General features: G+C 38.5%; 1 protein-coding gene across 8 annotated transcripts in view; it reads left to right on the top strand.

Moving 5' to 3' along the window:
• NBEA (neurobeachin) overlaps positions 1–19,947 on the top strand; it is a 667,995-nt gene that overhangs the window by 590,882 nt on the left and 57,166 nt on the right. For all 8 annotated transcript variants that reach the window (XM_018056646.1, XM_018056648.1, XM_018056650.1 and 5 more), the window contains 2 exons: positions 2,618–2,737; positions 14,689–14,841. In XM_018056646.1, coding sequence (XP_017912135.1) covers positions 2,618–2,737; positions 14,689–14,841 — 273 coding nt within the window. The remainder of the gene's footprint in view (positions 1–2,617; positions 2,738–14,688; positions 14,842–19,947) is intronic.

Consider the following 19,947-nt stretch of genomic DNA (forward strand, 5'->3'; position numbering starts at 1 on the left):
GGTGGCATCTATTTGTCTGTCAAATCAGTTAAAATCTTAAACAACAATATAGACCTACTGGATGCATATTTGATTTTGAGGTAAATCAGTAATAACGCTCTTTACCGATATGGTGTTATATCATTCTTTATCTTATCTCTTTCACCATACTTTTCTGTCATTCAGTATTAGACATGAAAATTGGTGGCACATTACAAAGTTATAAAATTGATGACATCCAGCCATACTAAATTTCAGGAAGATACTGAGGAATATAAATATTTCTAGCTGTTGCTGGACAACTGGACTTTATGACCAGTGGCAAAAAGAGGAGTTTAAAGAGACAGAGTATGTTTTACGGATATAAAAGAGTGAACAGAGATTATATATTAAGAAAAATAAGACCTAAATATGTAGGAAAGATTTCTTAACGTTATTGAACCTAGGAGTAACATGTCATTTATCCTAGACCTTAGAGAGAGGGACTGAACCATAGGAAAGTAAATATATACTCATCTTTGTTATGATGAGTAACATGACAAAAAAACAGTAAATTTAAATGTGTGAGGACCTTGTGATAATGGTATTCCTAGGTTTCCTGCTAAGGGAATATGTACTTAATGACGGACACCGTGTTGCAGTAAGGTGATAGTCACAGAATGCTAGAAGCACTAGAGTTGATCTAGCCTATCTGATTTGTTTTAGTGTCATTTCATTCGTTCCTTCAACAGATTATATTAATACACTGAGCAGCTTGGGTGTACCAGGAGTTCTTCTAAGTGGTGGAGATAAAACAGTGAATCTGGTAGCTGTTGTTGCTCAGTCATGTTCGACTCTTTGCGACCCCATGGACTGTGGCATGCCAGGCTTCCTTCACCATCTCCCAGAGTTTGCTCAAACTCGTGTCCATTGAGTTGGTGATGCCATCCAACCATCTCATCCTCTGTTGTCCCCTTCTTCTCTTGCCTTCAGTGTTTCCCAGCATCAGGGTCTTTTCCAATGAGTCAGATCTTTGCAAGTGGCGGCCAAAGTATTGGAGCTCCTGCTTCAGCATCAGTCCTTCCAATGAATATTCAGGGATTATTTTCTTTAGGATTGACTGGTTTGATCTCCTTGCTGTCCAAGGGACTTTCAAGAGTCTTCTCCAGCACCACAGTTCGAAAGCATCAATTCTTCAGTGTTCAGCCTCCTGTATGGTCCAACTCTTACATCCATACGTGACTGCTGGAAAAGCCATAGCTTTGGCTGTATGAACCTTTGTTGGCAAAGTAATGCCTCTGCTTTTTAATACACTATCTAGGTTTGTCATAGCTTTTCTCCCAAGGAGCACTGGAACCTATTCATATAGTGGGGAAGATGGACAAGAAAAAGAAAAACAAATATCATATATTAACGCATGTATATGGGATCTAAAAAATGGTACTGGTGTACCTATTTGCAGGGCAGGAGCAGAAATGCAGACATAGAGAACAGAAAGGTGGACTTGAGGGAAAGGGGGGTGAATTGAGAGATTGGGATTGAAGTATGTCCTGTGCAAAACAGCTAGTGGGAAGCTGCTGTTTAGCACGGGGAGCTCAATTCAGTGCCCTATGATGACCTAGATGGGTGGGATGGAGGGGTGGGACGGGATAGAGTGATGGGGTGGGAGGGAGGGGATATATGTATACATAGAGCTGATTCACTTTGTTGTACAGCTGAAATTAACACAACATTATAAAGCAACTATACCCCAGTAAAAAATGTTTAAAAATCGGTTTCAAAAAACAGTCACAAATTCTTCAGGGATGTTTGAGGAAATATATGTTGCCATTTGAACATACCGGAGAGCTTGGCCAATCAAGGGAGGTCTTTCAGAAGGAAACAACATCTTGGGTTGAGACTTAAAGGATAAGAAGAGCTTAACCAAGTCAGGATGATGAGATAGAGGGTTAAGTTTGTAGCAGGAAGAGGGAATATCCCATACAGAGGATGATAAATGAGACCAGCATGGCAAGACCTTAGGATGTGAATAAGGGAATGGCAAGAGATAAAGAGTTAAGCAGGTTCCATATCACTCAGGCTCCCTTAAGACAAATCAAATAGTTTCTGCTTTTTCCTAAGAGCTCTGTAAAGCTACGGCAGGATTTGTCAAGGAGATTTGCATTTTAAAAACACCAGGTCATAATATAGCAGGTTTAGGAGACTTTCAGGTGGTCTAAGATGGACATCCCCTATGCAATTTTCACACCATAGTGTCAGAGAGATTTTCTTATTGCAGTGATACTATGTGTGGCCTTAGTTATGAGAAAGAAGATCTGAGTTATATGTTGACAGCAATGCACAGTCATTCGTCATAAAATCACAGAGCGCTAGAACTCCATCATTTTATAAATCAGAAGACTGAAGACCAAGAAGCAACATAAGCTGCCAAGGTTGCAGAGTGACAGGTGATTCAGCGACCCAGAGTGACTCAGACCAGCCCCTCCAGACAGGATCCTGCCTGAAAAGACAGGATCAAAAGGGTCTCAAACGGGTTTCAAAATGGTTTCCACCTCAAAAGGGTTTCCAAAAGTCATGTTTTACAAAGAAAGAGAACAGTTGTGTTCAGAAGGGTCAAATTATTGATTTTCTTTTTCTTTCCTTTTTTTTTTTTGCTTAGGAACCTTTCACAACCTTCTTCCTCAATGCAAATGATGGAAAATTTGACCATCCTAATCGAACATTCTCGTCTGTCGCAAGGTCTTGGAGAACTAGTCAGAGAGATACTTCTGATGTAAAGGTAAGCTCTTTTATTTGTTGATATTAGTTTCAAACTGTGTTGAAATTTTAATTTGTTTAAGTGGATGTATAAGATACTTTATTCTGCAGCTTTGTTCCATCATATTTTAAAATTATGTGGTACACCTAAGAGGAACTTGAAAATAATTTTGAGTGTCACAGAAAATGACTCAAGATTCTTTTATATTATTCAGTTAAGATGTTTTTGTTATTTTAAAAAATTCCCATCTAATTTAAATCGAATAATCGGTAGATGGAAAGAAAAGCCTATAAATTGCTTTTCCTGCTGTTAACTCAATATTTGGCCCATTCCAGAAAACACAGCAGGAATTGGATTTGACCTTAATGTGTCATATTGTTATAGCTTGCCCAGCTTTGGGTTTACGTAGCCTGGGGCAATTAATAAAGCATTAATGACAAGACCCATTTAAAATGTAGGCTTTTCTGTACAGCCTTAGCTTTTACTTGACTGTGCCTGGGGATACTACGCAACAATACACATTAGATTAAACCAACACACACACACTATCCTGGGCCAGCCGGAGAGCAGAGCTATTTTACAGTTGCTACTGGCTTACCTATTGGTAAATATAAAGATGGATTCCTTTATTTGGACTTTCATTTTTTAAAAAATAGTCTTATTCAAAACATTAAAATTCATTTGTTCTTCAATTTTTTCCTCATTTTTTTCTGGTAAGATTATATGATCTGGTTATTACAGAGGTATATGTTTCTTATTTTAACCCCTTTTTCTTCAGACTTTTCTCATCACTTCCACTCATGCTGCTGGATATACAGATATTATAGTATCATTCCATTTAGTGTTTTAATCCAACAAAAGGTAGTGAATTAAAGTAAAAATTGTCATTTACATATTTATGCTTATCTATTGCATTTTTAAAAGGCAGTTACAGTGTTACTGAACTATAAGAAATTGGATGAATACAACTTTTATTCAGTTTCTTTCAAAGCAGAAAACAAAAGGAATGGATCAAGTAATCTGTAGCATCTTTATGTGTCTTATTTGTTGCTGTCAGAGTTTGCATAAATGAATATTAGTTTATATGTACAATGTATTCACATTTGGAAATGAGATAATTTAACGTGCATTCTTACTGTATGAAACTCTGAAGGCCCATATTTTCCTCCTATCAAACTTTTGATTTCACTAAGGAATTCAACTCTGAAAGATCCGTAAACCATCATTTAAACTGATTTACAAAGAATGATATCAAGAAGAGAATCCATTTCTTATTTAATAATGCTTTGAGAATTAACATAAAATGGGGAGTCAGTAGGCTTCTAGAATTAACACAGTATCTTTAAAAAGCATTCAATAGCTATTTTAAATGTGAATTAAATATTCTTATCTATATTTTAAGGCTTTCTATCATATGTAAGATTATTAATTATCTTAATTCAGAGCTGTGTCCATATTATATCAAACTTTCAAGTGAAAATGTTTGTTTTCTTGACACCATTTTCTTGACTCTTGACATCATCAGGAAACAGAAACTTGATTTTTCAACCTAATTCAAATGTTCACCCTCACAAGCCCACACATGAGTCAGTCATCCTAATTTATGTATGTAGGTAGAGTTTTAGGCTTTACCTTCCATCCTAAGAATTTTATTGATTCTTCTGATCACCAGATATCTCCCCTAGTTACATGTCAGTCTCGGGACCAGTGTTTTTATATTTCTAAAGAAGAATGCCTCTGCAGTATCTCCTAACGTAGATTTAAGGTCTTGTATAAAAGAGAACTAGGACAAAGGGAATGGTTTTCTTCTTTCTTTGTTAGCGTCGGTCTTGTCCTGCAGTAATGAGTGCAAGCTGGGCAGAGAAGGAGCCGTGGTGAAGTGACCTCTCTGAAAGGGGTCTTACAAGTTAAGTCAAACCAGTTCATTTTTACTTTTTTTTTTTTTAATTTCTCTCTTCTAGCATAGTCTTGGTAACAGTGACATTCAACTTACTGAAGTTCTTATACTAATTTTTCCTTAATGCCTTCAAAAGTTGTTATATTACTTTTTGAATAGCTATGCAGATGTCAGAAAAGGGAGCTGTGACAAAATGTCATTAAGGTGACATAGTGTAAATTAATACAGTTAATGGAGGTGCTCACCACTGACTCATTGACCCATTATGAGCTCTTGTGGAATTAACGAATGCCAGGGCATCAATCTTTGGAAAAAAGGAAGAAAAGAGATGGCAGCTTTAAAACCTTGCAGTGAATTATATTAGAAAAGTGAAAACGTCTGGGTTGGATTTGATTTCACTAGGAAGCCATAAAATGGTATGCTCTCTCAGCAAAATATATTAAACTGGAATGTCAGATTTGATGCAATAGGTATACAATTATGATAGTGTTAATAGTGGTCTTCTATCATTCTAAGACATACTTTCAAGTCCAATTTCTCAGCAGCTTGAACTTGTCATAAGCTTGTAAATTAGAAATTCTGTTTGAGGATATTTTCTTATGTATAATACTATTAACTGTACCATGGGGTTTTAGTATAGCTGTTAAAACATACTAGAAATCACATTTTCAGACACAAAATGCCTGTTTTAATATTCATCTTGCCATTTCTTTAATAATATTTGGTGTCTTTCTGCACTATTTTTCGTTTAGGAAATTTTAAACTACTTGGCCTCTTTCCTTCTTTTCTTTAAAAGCTGATTAACAGAAATCTATCAATGGGAAGAGAGTAAACAGAAGAGCTGTTATTTTAAGTAGGCAAGCTGGTGCCTTAAGTGACTGTAGGAGTGCACTTACCAGTTGTAATAGGGGAGTTCATTCTTCTTGAGTAATTCTCAACAGTTTTCAAACAGGCTCTTTTCATGGTTATTTGATACAGTCCTCAAAACAATAGTGTAAGATAGAGATCATTATCCCTATTCCATAAGTAGGTTCACAGATATTCAGTGACTCGCCTAAGTTCACACAGCAGTAAAGAGGGAGCCAGAATGAGCACTGAAGGCCATTCGGTTTTCCCCACTGCTTTATCCATTGGATGGTCTGCTGCTTTGGTTTTTCTGCATGATCTCACAATCATATCCAGCCATACCGGCTGGTGCTAAGTCTCTTCAGTCGTGTCCAACTCTGCGACCCTACGGACTGTAGTTCGCCAGGCTCCTCTGTCCATGGGATTCTCCAGGCGAGGATACTAGAATGGGTTGTCATGCCCTCCTCCAGGGGATCTTCCTGACCCAGAGATCAAACCAACGTCTCTGATGTCTCCTGCATTGGCAGGTGGGTTCTTTACCACTAGCGCCACCTAAGAAGCCCAGCCACATTGACTAGTTTGGAGTAATTGACTGATCAAGTCATACTATAATCATTAATTGCTGTTTATAAAACACCCCTCAAAACTAGTGGCTTAAAAACAAATTTTTTTATAAATGCAACCATTTATTTTCTCAGAGTTCTGCAATCAGAATAAGGTTCATCAGGTACAGCTTGTTCTTGATCCACGTGGGGTCAAATTGGTTGGCTCCTCTGGGTCTGAAAAGTTCAAGACAACTTCCTTGACGTGCCTGGTGCCTTAGCAAGGATGGCTGGAACTGATGGGGACTGGCTGGTCCTCTCTCTCTTTGTATAGTCTGTCTGGGAAGACCATCACAATTTTTTTCATGGTGTCTCCCTACCAAGAAAATAACAGAAGCTGCAAAACCCACTTATTGCCTGGGCTTGGAAGTCACATACTGTTACCTCCACTGCATTGGTTTTGGTCAGGGCAAGTCACAGGGCCAGCCCAAGTCAAGGGACAGGATAAATGGGCTCCACTTCCCCATAAAATGAGCAGCAAAGTCACATCGCAGAAGTACATGGAGGTTGGTGGGATTGTTGTGGTCAACTTTGAAAAAAGTGTGCTTGAGTCCTCTTTCCAGTCACAATTCACATTCCTCCTACAAACAAAATATACTCAGCTTATCCCCCACAGTCTCATCCCATTACTGGGTGAGGCTCAAAATCTAGTAGCTGATGATCTTTATCAGGTCCAGATACAGATGAGGTACAGAAATTCCTAATTTGGAGATCTGGAAGATAAAAAGACAAGTTATCTGTCCCATGTACTTTCAGCCCCCAGAGGTGAGACAGGAACAGGTAAACCTCAACAGACACTCTGTTCAGAAAGGGGGAAGTGTGGAAGGTACACAGCAACTCCTGGTCACAGAAAGTTGGGGCCAAACCCTCTTTTGCCCAAGTTGGTGCAGCAACTTTAAAAACTTGTGAATTTTTTCTGTGGATCAAATTATAGTTCACTATCAGGGAAAAAAAAAAAAAAAACTTGCTCACCAGTTCTTTCAAGAAGGATCCTCCCTACTCCAGGCTGTGAATAGGATGCCCTTGGTCATGCTCATAAGATTCTTGGAATCCCTTTGTGTGTCCCAGTGGGCCTGCAAACCACTATCTTAAATTTTCCTGAATAATTACAAAGGGTTTTACAGGTATCCTTTTACCTATGGCTATATTTTACTTACAGCACCTTAGAATATCCTTGTCTGACCTTTTTTCTTTAATTTTGAAAATCTGACAAGATTGTCCTAGGCCCCTGTGTTTGTCTAAGTACTGCTTTAAATCTGAGCAGATTCTTCCGTAGCTCATAATACGTTATCCATGTATTAGTAAAGGAGCTTCCCCGGTGGCTCAGCGGTAAAGAATTCACGTGCAGTGCAAGAGACAGGAGTTCAGTCCCTGGGTCGGGAAGATCCCCTGGAGTAGGAAATGGTAACCCACGCTAGTATTCTCTGAGAAATCCTATGGACAGAGGAGCCTGGCAGGCTTCAGTCCATCAGGTCGAAAAAGAGTCAAACACATCTGAGCAACTAAATAACAACAGCAACAAACACTATTACAAGAAACCAGTGGTCACTTTTGACGTTCTGCTTCAGTTCAGTTCAGTTCAGTTCAGTCACTCAGTCATGTCCGACTCTTTGCGACCCCATGAATCGCAGCACGCCAGGCCTCCCTGTCCATCACCAACTCCCGGAATTCACTCAGACTCACGTCCATCGAGTCAGTGATGCTATCCAGCCATCTCATCCTCTGTCGTCCTCTTCTCCTCCTGCCCCCAGTCCCTCCCAGCATCAAAGTCTTTTCCAATGAGTCAACTCTTCACATGAGGTGGCCAAAGTACTGAAGTTTCAGCTTTCGCATCATTCCTTTCAAAGAAATCCCAGGGCTGATCTCCTTCAGAATGGACTGGTTGGATCTCCTTGCAGTCCAAGGGAATCTCAAGAGTCTTCTCCAACACCACAGTTCAAAAGCATCAGTTCTTCAGCACTCAGCCTTCTTCACAGTCCAACTCTCACATCCATACAGGAATACCTTAACCAGAAGCACGAGTTCCTTAGATCTTTTCTGTCTTTGAAGTGATTGAAGGCATGTTTCAAGTTAGTTTTTCCCATACTGCAAACCATGCATTGATTTTCTCCTGCTTCCAGTAGCAACTTCCTGTCTGACCCACCTCCAACAGTCTCCTCACCTCCTTAGCTCCATCCTTCCAGCCTCTGCCTCCTGCCTGTCCCAAGGCCAGTGCCACGTGTTTTTATTACTTCAGGACTCCACTCCCAGGCATTAATTTCTGTTTCAGTTACCTACCACTGTGTAACAAATCACCCCAAAGCCATTAAAACAACATCAACTATTATTTACTGACCATCATGAAATCAGAGTTAAGGCTCAGCAGAAACCACTCAGGTCTGTGCTTCAGTGAGAGCTGGAGAGGCTTGGCCGGGCCAAAATGGCTTTATTCTCATGTTTTGTGCCTCATCTGAGCTGATGAAGCGGTCAGGGACTGTCCAGGCCTGTCTTTCTGTCCATACAATCTTTCCAGTCATATGGCAGCCACACGGTTTTATATGATAGTTGGCTTCTCAGGAAACAAATGAGGAGGCTGCCAAGCCTCTTAAGTCTTAGGCATCTGTGTAAGCCCTGGGGTGTCATTCTGTCCCATTCTCTGTGTTGAATTCCCCAATCCCTCCCAGCATCAGAGTCTTTTCCAATGAGTCAGCTCTTCACATGAGGTGGCCAAAGTACTGGAGTTTCAGCTTTAGCATCATTCCTTCCAAAGAAATCCCAGGGCTGATCTCCTTCAGAATGGACTGGTTGGGTCTCCTTGCAGTCCAAGGGACTCTCGAGAGTCTTCTACAACACCACAGTTCAAAAGCATCAATTCTTCGGCGCTCAGCCTTCTTCACAGTCCAACTCTCACATCCATACATGACCACTGGAAAAACCATAGCCTTGACTAGATGGACCTTTGTTGACAAAGTAATGTCTCTGCTTTTCAACATGCTGTCTGAGTTGGTCATAACTTTCCTTCCAAGGAATAAGCGTCTTTTAATTTCATGGCTGCAGTCACCATCTGCAGTGATTTTGGAGCCCCCAAAAATAAAGTCTGACACTGTTTCCACTGTTTCCCCATCTATTTCCCATGAAGTGATGCGACCGGATGCCATGATCTTCGTTTCCTGAATGTTGAGCTTTAAGCCAACTTTTTCACTCTCCACTTTCACTTTCATCAAGAGGCTTTTTAGTTCCTCTTCACTTTCTGCCATTAGGGTGGTGTCATCTGCATATCTGAGGTTATTGATCTTTCTCCCGGCAACCTTGATTCCAGCTTGTGCTTCTTCCAGCCCAGCGTTTCTCATGATGTACTCTGCATAGAAGTTAAATAAGCAGGGTGACAGATACAGCCTTGACGTACTCCTTTTCCTATTTGGAACCAGTCTGTTGTTCCATGTCCAGTTCAAACTGTTGCCTCCTGACCTGCGATTTATACCATTCTGTTGAATCTGATTGTGCATTTGGACAAAACCAACATCTGAAGTGCAAGTAACTTTTATATATATATATATATACATATATATATATGTATGTATGTATGTGTGTGTGTATATATATATATATATCTGCTTAGCTTAGGTAACATATAAGTTAGTCTAAATATTTGATGAAAACATTTAAATCATCTGAAGTGTCTACATAGATATCCATTCAAACATATATATCCAAAGTGACAGAGCTTTAAAAAAAAAAAAACCCTGATTATAGGATATACTTTGATACTGCATAAACTCTATCAACTGAGTGAATAGCTTCAAAAATGTGTTCTGCATAAAGCTATGGAATGTGTTGTTGCACACATGCTGCCCCCATTTAATCCTCACATCCAAACTGTGACTTAGTTGCTGTCACCATCACAATTTTGTATATCAAGAACTGTTTTTTCTTAAAGCTTAAGAAATTTGCCCAGGCTGGCAAGAAGTCTGGATCTCAACTCAGAATGATTTGATCCCAATGCACAGAAAGTTGCACTTCCCCACTGGAAGGAACAGTCCCCCAACTGCCAGCCTGCCAGCCTTCCCTTTCACTACAACTGACTAGTAGCTCTGAGGTAACTGCTTTAACTAACACAGTTTGAAAACCACAGCTTTCAAAACTTTTTACCACTATTTCGTGGCAAAAATTCAGGATTTAATGAACATATCACAATGATCTATTCATTTTTCATTCCACATATATGTATTGAGTACCATTTTTATATGTCAGGCACCATTCCTACAAGTCAGTGGTGAACAGGTGAGCAAGAGAGACAAGATCCGTGTCTATGGAATTTCCATCACAGTAGGACTCGGGAGCATAAGTAAATTTAAAAAAAAAGAAAGAAAAGGAGACTTGCTGCACAGAAAATTAAAACAGAATGGAGTCATACAGAGTTGTTACTGCTTTAAAAGGAAAAACAGAATGTAAGCACAGGGACCTGGATCTAAAGTGTTTGGGCTTGGCTTCTGTCTTTATCACCTATTTGCAGTATAGTTATTAGCAAATCACTTAACCTCAGTGTTCATTTCTACGAAGTGGGAAGAATGAAGATACTTGTCTTAGGAAGATTTTGTGAAGATTAAGAGCAAGATGTGAAGTTCTTAGAACAGTGCCTGACACAGTAAGATACAAATGATAATTCCTGCTGTTTCAAGATTGAATGACCAGATGTGACATTTCAGCTCTTTGCTTGTCTTGGAGCCCAGACATAGTGATTATTATCTTCTTGGACCTAACATTTGAATCTCAGTGATGAAACTCTTATTCAGGAAATTTTAAAAAATAAACAAACATTTTAAGCAATATAAATGTGAACATAAATTATGTACGAATGCCTTGTATTTATGTATTAAATTTAAAATCAAAATGCCGTTTGAAACAAGATTTTAAAACAATAAAATCGTGGCATAAAAACTTGCACCCACTCAGCTACTTTGGCAACTTCTCCCTAGACTTTTTGTGGTTTACTCTCTCTTTCTTCCCCTTCAGGGAAAAAAGGAAAAAAAAAATTCCCCAGCTCTGCAACTTTGGTCTTTTGGAGCTTCAAGGTTTTGCAAATATGCTGTGCCTCAGGAATTTTTCATATTTCTTTAAAGTATCTCTGTGTTTTGTATTTTGATTTTTTTTCAATCTGCATCCTAAAAATCCGAAAGTAACAGAGTGATTCAGGGAGAGTTTCTTCATCCTGTCAAATGTCAAGCCACTAAGAGCTTACACCAACATCTTAGTTAACACCCTGATTTATGACCGTGGTCTGGTCGGCCAGATGAGGACCAGAGTGGAGAAAATGTCTCACTTAAGGATCATCCCGAAGGCCCTGATGGTCCTGCTTTTTCAAGATTGGCCACAATTCAAGCCTTCCCGAGTGTTCCTGTTGAACCCTCCCTAAATAACCGTCAGGGTGGGGGTTCCTCAGCCTCACTTTGTTCTCTTTGGTGTCAGCCAGCTTCCAGCCCATTTTTTCTGGCGTGCTCACATTAAAATGAAAAGGACCTGGTCTTCCACATCTTCAGATTTGCTACAACTTTTCTAGCATTGTTAAAACCAACTTTTCATAAATTTAAATTGGACTCTTTTTCACTTCTGAACCTTTCAGCACAACTAAAATAAACAAGATAACATTTTTTAAGCTTCAAAAGTTTCCTATCAGGAGATGCAAATTTTATTTCTAGGTGCATCCTTTTTTCTTTTGTTTAATCGAGTACTCCATTGGCTCTTTTCCTGTCTTGAAGCAGTCTTCCAACCATTTGCATATTCCCCAAAGGATTTCTAGTGATATTAAAATAACTTTGTCTAGCATCTTCAGTAGTTTAATATTTAATGAGCACCTGCTGTGTACATAGTATAGCACCACAAGCTGTGGGGGATTCAACAAAATATAAACCTCACAACATTAGGCTCAAAATCTGCTTTGCCCAAATTGTTATTAATATAAAATCCTAGGCTTCTTATGCCTTTGCAAATATAATTGAATGACATTCAGTGAAATATTAAATAGTATTACAGAGGCATGTAGGTTAATGATAACCATATATTTTATATGACCCTATTCCACAGGAAAAAATGGGAAATAATATGTATGAAAAACAGGAGAGCACCGAGACAGCTGAAGATAAACTGAAACTCTTTGGGCGGTCTAAATAAAAAAATAAATTGTGTTGCCATATCCATGTGGATGTACAGCATATCCCTCTTGGTCCTTAAGAAAGCTTATGTGGTATAGCTCTGGACACAGAACATGAACACAAACATCCAACAAAAGACAGAAGGGAAATTCCTGACTTATGTGAGCCTCTTACATATAAATCACCCTCTACATGGAGCAACTGTGTGAGCTTTCATTCCTCTCCCCATTTGGGACCATTTGGGAGTCTCCTTCTACTCTGTATCATATATAAAACGGGTAACGTTCAAATAGCATGTTCTACATCTTGAACTAATTTCCCATGTTTTCTCAAACAGTGAAAGCGTTAGCCGCTCAGTCGTGTCCAACTCTTTGTGACCCCATGGATTGTAGCCGCCAGGCTCCTCTGTCCATGGAATTCTCCAGGCGAGAATACTGGAATGAGTAGCCATTCCCTTCTCCAGGGGATCTTCCCGACCCAGGGATTGAACCCCGGTCTCCTGCACTGCAGGCAGACTCTTTACTGTCTGAGCCATCCTTTTTATATACCTTTTCATATGTCTGAGCTCCCTCCTCTCCACCTTTATTCTTTACTTTGACTCTTAGTGTCTTGCCTTAGAACAGATGTAAACATGGCAATAGCTCTTCCTTAAAATTATTGCAGTCCAAAATCCAAACAGCTTAGGTGGACATGAACTTCTTTAATCATCTGACTCCGTATGCCTCATCCTCCTATCTTGATCTGTCCCCTAATACCCTACACTCTACCCATACTCAGTTCCCACCACTCCTTGGCAGTACTCTCTGCTGGTTCCCTCATCTTTATCAAACTCAATGTCCGACCTCCAGTGTAATCTTTTCTGACTTGCCCAGAGTTGCCTGCTCTATCCTTCCTGCTCCCTTGTGCCTTGTTATTGTACTTCTTTCATTATTATTGTGTATTGTAACCACCAGTTCGTACATCTGCCCCAGAGGCCGGAATATGAATCACTCAAAGGTAAGGCCATGTCTGTTCATTATTTGTTTTCTCAGTACCCATCACAATGTCTGGTATTCAAACTTTGCTACGTGAATAAATAAATATTGGGGATTATGTAATGGATTTTGGAGATTTCTGTTTAAATGGTTTAAATGGAAGAAATGGATTCTTAAAAAGCTAAGCTCTGCTTATACAGAAAATTCATTTATGTGAATGTTCAAACTCTGATAATGCTGGAGAAATAAACATTATTATGTATTTCTTATGGTTCACATTTATCATCATAAGAATGGATAAGGATCAATTTCTCACAGAGGATTTGCTCACATGAAAACTCTCTTATGCTATAGCAGATAAATGTTGGTTTTAGTATGAGAACCCATAGAGAGAATGCTTGTGTGTATGCATTTCTTGGGCTGAAGAATCCAATTTATTTGAAGACCTCAGAGTCTGTTCTGTTTTGTTTGTTTGTTTGCTTGCTTGCTTTGTTTTGTGGGGTTTTTATTTTCCTCTCTGTGGCTTGGGGGAGTTTGGGTTTGTTTTTTTTTTAATGTTTTTATTCATCCCTGTGTATCCATAGTGAGATTCAAATTTTGGTTACTATGCCATCCATGTTGGACATGTTACTCAAATAAATGTTCTTATAATTTTCACAGTATAAAGTTAATTTAACCCACATCTTGATATTTGTAAAGATTAGTATTTTTCGTGTTTTTGATGGTATACATAAAAACTGTAGTTTTTTTATTTTCATTTCCTGCAGTTGTTTTTTAAAAGAAAGGACAACAAAAATTTTTAAGGTTGAAATCAGTTTCTGTGGCATATTTATTCGAAATTTACGCAAACCACATACTAAACATTGTGCATCAAACACAAGTTTGCCTTGAACCCAATTGTTAATGTCGTATGTACATACACTAAGTAACACAAGTTGTCTTTGCATTCAATTTAAGAATTTACTATTCAAGTGGCATGTACTGAATATTTAAAACTTATTATGTTACATTATCTCTTAATTTTCTTTAGTGGTAGGTATAAAAATAACTTATTTTGCCAAAATATAAAATGGAACTCTCTCTTCATGAAAGTCATGTATTGTAATTGCCAGTGGAGTTAAAAAGAAAAGTAGAAGATGCTGCATGATTTTAGCAATATTTTAAACTTTTGGTATTTTAATAGTGTTCTGAAAAGTTTGTTGAACAGCATAGACTTGTATATATGGCATTATATACTTGTTTACTAATACTGTTGGGAACTATTGTTGATTCTGTAACCCATTTCTCTTAAGTAATCTGTGGCAAGATAAGATTGAAAATCTTATAAATTGTCAAGCATATATTTGAAGAAAAATATCTTCTTAGGCTCTTATCTGAAGAAAATTAAATGAAGAATAGAATCAAGTAATAAAATATTGGATTTAAGTGAAAAAATTAATTCTGTTATATAGTTTTTATAAATTAGTACTTCTGTTCAACTGATTTTTAAAGTGGTTTAATATGCTACATTTTTTATTCCTGGCAGGAACTAATTCCAGAATTCTATTACCTTCCGGAGATGTTTGTCAACAGTAATGGATATAATCTTGGAGTCAGAGAAGATGAAGTAGTGGTAAATGATGTTGATCTTCCCCCTTGGGCAAAAAAACCCGAAGACTTTGTACGAATCAACAGGATGGTAAGAGCAATTTTGTTTTTTCTTGAGCAGTCACAAGGAAGTAAAAAATATTCTGTAGTTTTTTTCTGTTTTTAGCTGTTAACAAATTTGCATTTAACATCTATAAATACAAGGTTAATTTTTTGAGAAAAAAGAAAGGATTTTACAGTTGTCTTTTGACAGTGTTCTTTATTGTAAAGTGGATTTTCCTTTCATGAGGACTAATAAAAGAATGGTAATTCAGTTATTTTTGCTCCCTTAGGAGAAGACAATCAGATGAGCATCTGTTGACTAATGCAACATATTCTAAAATGCTTGACATTAATGCCCATTCCTTATTTTTGTCTACTGGCTATATCTGTTCTCTTTCTTCACTCATAAAATATTCAAAACAAAATAGTGTACATTTAGAACATATTTGTCTGTAAGAAATTGTAAGTTGTGAAACATACCTTGCTGCTGCTAAGTCTCTTCAGTCGTTCCCGACTCTGTGCGACCCCATAGACATCAGCCCACCAGGCTCCCCTGCCCCTGGGATTCTCCAGGCAAGAACACTGGAGTGGGTGAAACATCCTTAAAGTATCATATACTTGACTTTAAGAGAACACTCATACTGTAAACATTCTTAGACAGAAAATGCCATTGCTTTTTAAATCTGTATGAGAGATGTCTGGTGTAAAAGAATGTGTAGATATTGATAGTATGTTTGCATGTGGTTATTTTATAGATTTTAATATATTTATCCATATTTAAGAAGATTTTAGTCTCAGTGTGGTTTTGGTATATGGAATTAATTGATTTACCAAACAACCTCTCTAGTGTTCTTGTTCTGGTTCTTGGTCAATTGAAGAATTAGATCAATAAACTCAATGACCTAAAATATATTTTTAACCCTGTTTCACTCCCAGTTTTCTCCAGCTATCCCATAAATATGTTTTATTTTATTTAGACAGTATATTTATTTGCATTAGAATCCAAATAATGCCCACATATTACAGTGGCTCTCACATATCCCCAAGTCCCTTCTTTTGTAAGAGCTGTGTAACATTCACATATATCACACAGATATAATTCACATACCATGCAAGTCAACCATTTAAAGTAAAAAAAAAAAAAATGGGTTTTAGTCTATTCATAGAGTTCTACAACCATCACCATAGTCAATTATGAACATTTTTATTATCCTGTAAAGAAACCCAATTCCCTTTAGCATCCTCACAATTTCCCCCATTCTTCCAACCAGCCCTCGGCAACCATGAATCTACTTTCTGTCTCTATAAAGATTTGCCTTTTCCAGATATTTTGCATAAACAGGATCAGAAAGTATATGATCCCTTCCTCTACCCTACCCCTGATTTTGTGTCTCTTTTTGTCAGTTAGTCACATGCTGCCTTCAATTTTAGAGCTATCTTTTCTGTCTCCAAGAAATATTTTAGTTTCAATGTACTTATTCTAGAAAGTTGGTACTGAGGCAGTAGACTCAGTTTAAAGACTCATTTAACCTATCTTTAAAGTTACTGAATAGATCATCTGTAATCTAGTCTCATCCTGAGGTAATATCTTGTACACACGCGTGTGTGCTCAGTTGTGTCCGACTGCTTGTAACCCCATGGACTGTAGCCCACTGTAGCCCTCCTATAGCCCACGGTAGCCCTCCTCTGTCCATGGGATTTTCCAGGCAAGAATCCTAGAGTAGGTTGCCATTTCCTTCTCTAGGGAATCTTCCTGACCCAGGGATGGAACCTGTGTCTCCTGCATTGACAGGCAATTTCTTCACCATTGACCCAGTGAATGGTGAAGAAGTGAGGTGATATCATGTAGTACCAGGATTTCTCTCACTTCTCAATCTATAAATTGATACTTTTGGATATATGTTGTAATTTTATACTATCTTCTTGAGCAGTAGATTTATCTCTTTAATTAATCTTTTAATGTGAAGGATTTATACTTTAGTGATGCATGTTTCTAAGAATCTTTGCTTATTTTTAGCACAGATAGTCCATTGTTACCACAATACCCTTACATACTTGAATTTGTTATTGTTGTCATTTAGTTGCTAAGTTGTGTCTGACTCTTTTGTGATCCCCGTGGACTGTAGCCACCAGGCTCCTCTGTCCATAGGATTTCCCAGGCAGGAATACTGGAGTGGGTTGTCATTTCCTTTTACAAGGGATCTTTCCGATTCAGGGATCAAAATCATATCTCCTGCATTTCAGGTGGATTCTTTACCTCTGAGCCACCAGGGAAGCCCCACATACTTGAATACTGACTATGATATCAGTATAAAGATACTACATCTACAAATTCAACCCTAGAACCCACTATGTACTGAGCGGTTTCCGAGTTGAGTGGTTCTCAGTTTCTCAGTCATATCTGCCCTGGTGCCTACAGTAGTATTTAGTTACCAAATATTTGCTGAGCGAATCACATAGGGGTAGTAAGGATTTTAGCATGCTGTCTAGTCAGGTCCAAACTAGTGAAATAAAACAAATCTTTCACTCAGGCAAGCAAAGTAGCAAAAATTGTTGGACCAACTTTTCTCTTGCTCATGCTGTTGATTGAACTGATTGAACACAGGTTTTCATGTGGGCACTGATAATTAATAACTGCCAGTTCAGTTCAGTTTAGTCACTGAGTCGTGTCCAACTCTTTGTGACCCCATGAATTGCAGCACACCAGGCCTCCCTGTCCATCACCAGCTCCTGGAGTTCATCCAAACTCATGTGCATCAAGTCGGTGATGCCATTCAGCCATCTCATCCTCTGTTGTCCCCTTCTCCTCCTGCCCTCAATCCCTCCCAGCATCAGGGTTTTTTCCAGTGAGTCAACTCTTCGCATGAGGTAGCCAAAGTATTGGAGTTTCAGCTTTAGCATCATTCCTTCCAATGAACACCCAGGGCTGATCTCCTTCAGAATGGACTGGTTGGATCTCCTTGCAGTCCAAGGGACTCTCAAGAGTCTTCTCCAACACCACAGTTCAAAGCATCAATTCTTCAGCGCTCAGCTTTTTTCACAGTCCAACTCTCACATCCATACATGACCACTGGAAAAACCATATCCTTGACTAGACGGACCTTTGTTGGCAAAGTAATATCTCTGCTTTTCAACATGCTATCTAGGTTGGTCATAACTTTCCTTCCAAGGAGTAAGCGTAATAAGTGCCAGGTGTTTATATTAGAGAGAGATTGACTTGGGGTTTAAAAGTTCCCTGGCTGTGGAATTTAAGCTCTCCCATTTACTAGCTTCGTTGCCCTGAGCAAATTATGAGATATCTTTTGTCCTCGTATGTCTCATCTGTAAGGTGGGAATACCTTATATATGGGGGTTTTTTTAATAAAAAAATTATTTATCATAAAATATACTTGTACAATTTAATGATTTTTAATATATTTACAGAGTTGTGTGACCATCATCAAAATCTAATTTTAGAACATTGCTGTTACCCCAGAAAGAGCCTGTGCCCACCCCCAACCCCAGACAGCCATTAATCTTTTTTCAATTTCCTTGGTTTGCCTCTTCTGGATATTTTACTTAAATAGACCCATGTAATATGTACTCTTTTGTGTTTGACATCTTTCACTTAGCGTGGTTTTTTAAGTCCATCCATGTTGTAGTATATATCAATTCTTTGTTCCTCTTTTTCATAACAATGCTCCACATTTTGTTTATCTATTCATCAACTGATGAACTTTTGGGTTCTTTCCACTTTTGGGCTGTTAGGAACAATGCTGTTATGAGCATTCCAATGGACATCTCTATATGGACAAGTTTTTTTCCTTGCTTTGGGGTTTATACCCAGCAATAGAATTGCTCAGTTCAGCTCAGTCACTCAGTCATGTCCAACTATTGGCGACCCAATGGACTGCAGCATGCCGGGCCTCCATGTCCATCACCAACTCCTGGAACTTGCTCAAACTCATGTCCCTCACGTCGGTGAGGCCATCCAGCCGTCTCATCCTCTGTCATCCCCTTCTCCTCCTTCCTTTAATCTCTCCCAGCATCAGGGTCCTTTCCAGAGAGTCAGTTCTTCACATCAGGTGGCCAAAGTATTGGAGTTTCAGCTTCGGCATGAATCCTTCCAATGAATATTCAGGGATGATTTCCTATAGGATTGACTGGTTGGATCTCCTTGTAGTCCAAGGAACCCTCAAGAGTCTTCTCCAACACCACAGTTCAAAAGCATCAATTCTTTGGCATTCAGCTTTCTTTATAGTCCAGCTCTCACATCCATACCTGACTACTGGAAAAACCATAGCTTTGATTAGATGGACCTTTGTTGGCAAAGTAATATCTCTGCTTTTCATATGCTGCCTAGGTTGGTCATAGCTTTTCTTCCAAGGAGCAAGTGTCTTTTCATTTCATGGCTGCAGTCACCATCGGCACTGATTTTGGAGCCCATTATATCTACTACTGTGGGCAAAAATCCCTTAGAAGAAATGGAGTAGCACATAGTCAACAAAAGAATATGAAATTCAGTACTTGGGTGCAATCTCAAAAATGACAGAATGATCTCTGTTTGTTTCCAAGACAAACCATTAAATATCACAGTAATCCAAGTCATATGCCCCAACCAGTAATGCTGAAGTTGAACAGTTTTGTGAAGACCTACAAGACCTTATAGAAATAACACCCAAAAAAGATGTCATTTTCATTATAGGGGACTGGAATGCAAAAGTAGGAAGTCAGGAGATAACTGGAATAACAGGCAAATTTGGCCTTAGAGTACAAAATGAAGCAGGGCAAAGGCTAATAGAGTTTTGCCAAGAGAACACACTGGTCATAGCAAACACCCTCTTCCAACAACACAAGAGAAGACTCTACACATGGACATCACCAGATGGTCAATACAGAAATCAGATTGATTATATTCTTTATAGCCAAAGATGGAGAAGCTCTATACAGTCAGCAAAAACAAGACCAGGAGCTGACTGTGGCTCAGATCATGAACTCCTTATTGCAAAATTCAGACTTAAAATTCAGAATTGCTGAGTCATGTGGTAAATTTATGTTTAGCTTTTTAAGAAATTAGCTGTTTGCAAAGTGACTGTGTATCTTACATTCCTACTAGCAATGTATGACTGTTCTAGTCCATATCCTTTTCAACACTTGTTTTTTTCAGAATACAGTG

Source organism: Capra hircus, chromosome 12 (assembly GCF_001704415.2).
Source record: "Capra hircus breed San Clemente chromosome 12, ASM170441v1, whole genome shotgun sequence".
Classification (NCBI taxonomy): domain Eukaryota; kingdom Metazoa; phylum Chordata; class Mammalia; order Artiodactyla; family Bovidae; genus Capra; species Capra hircus.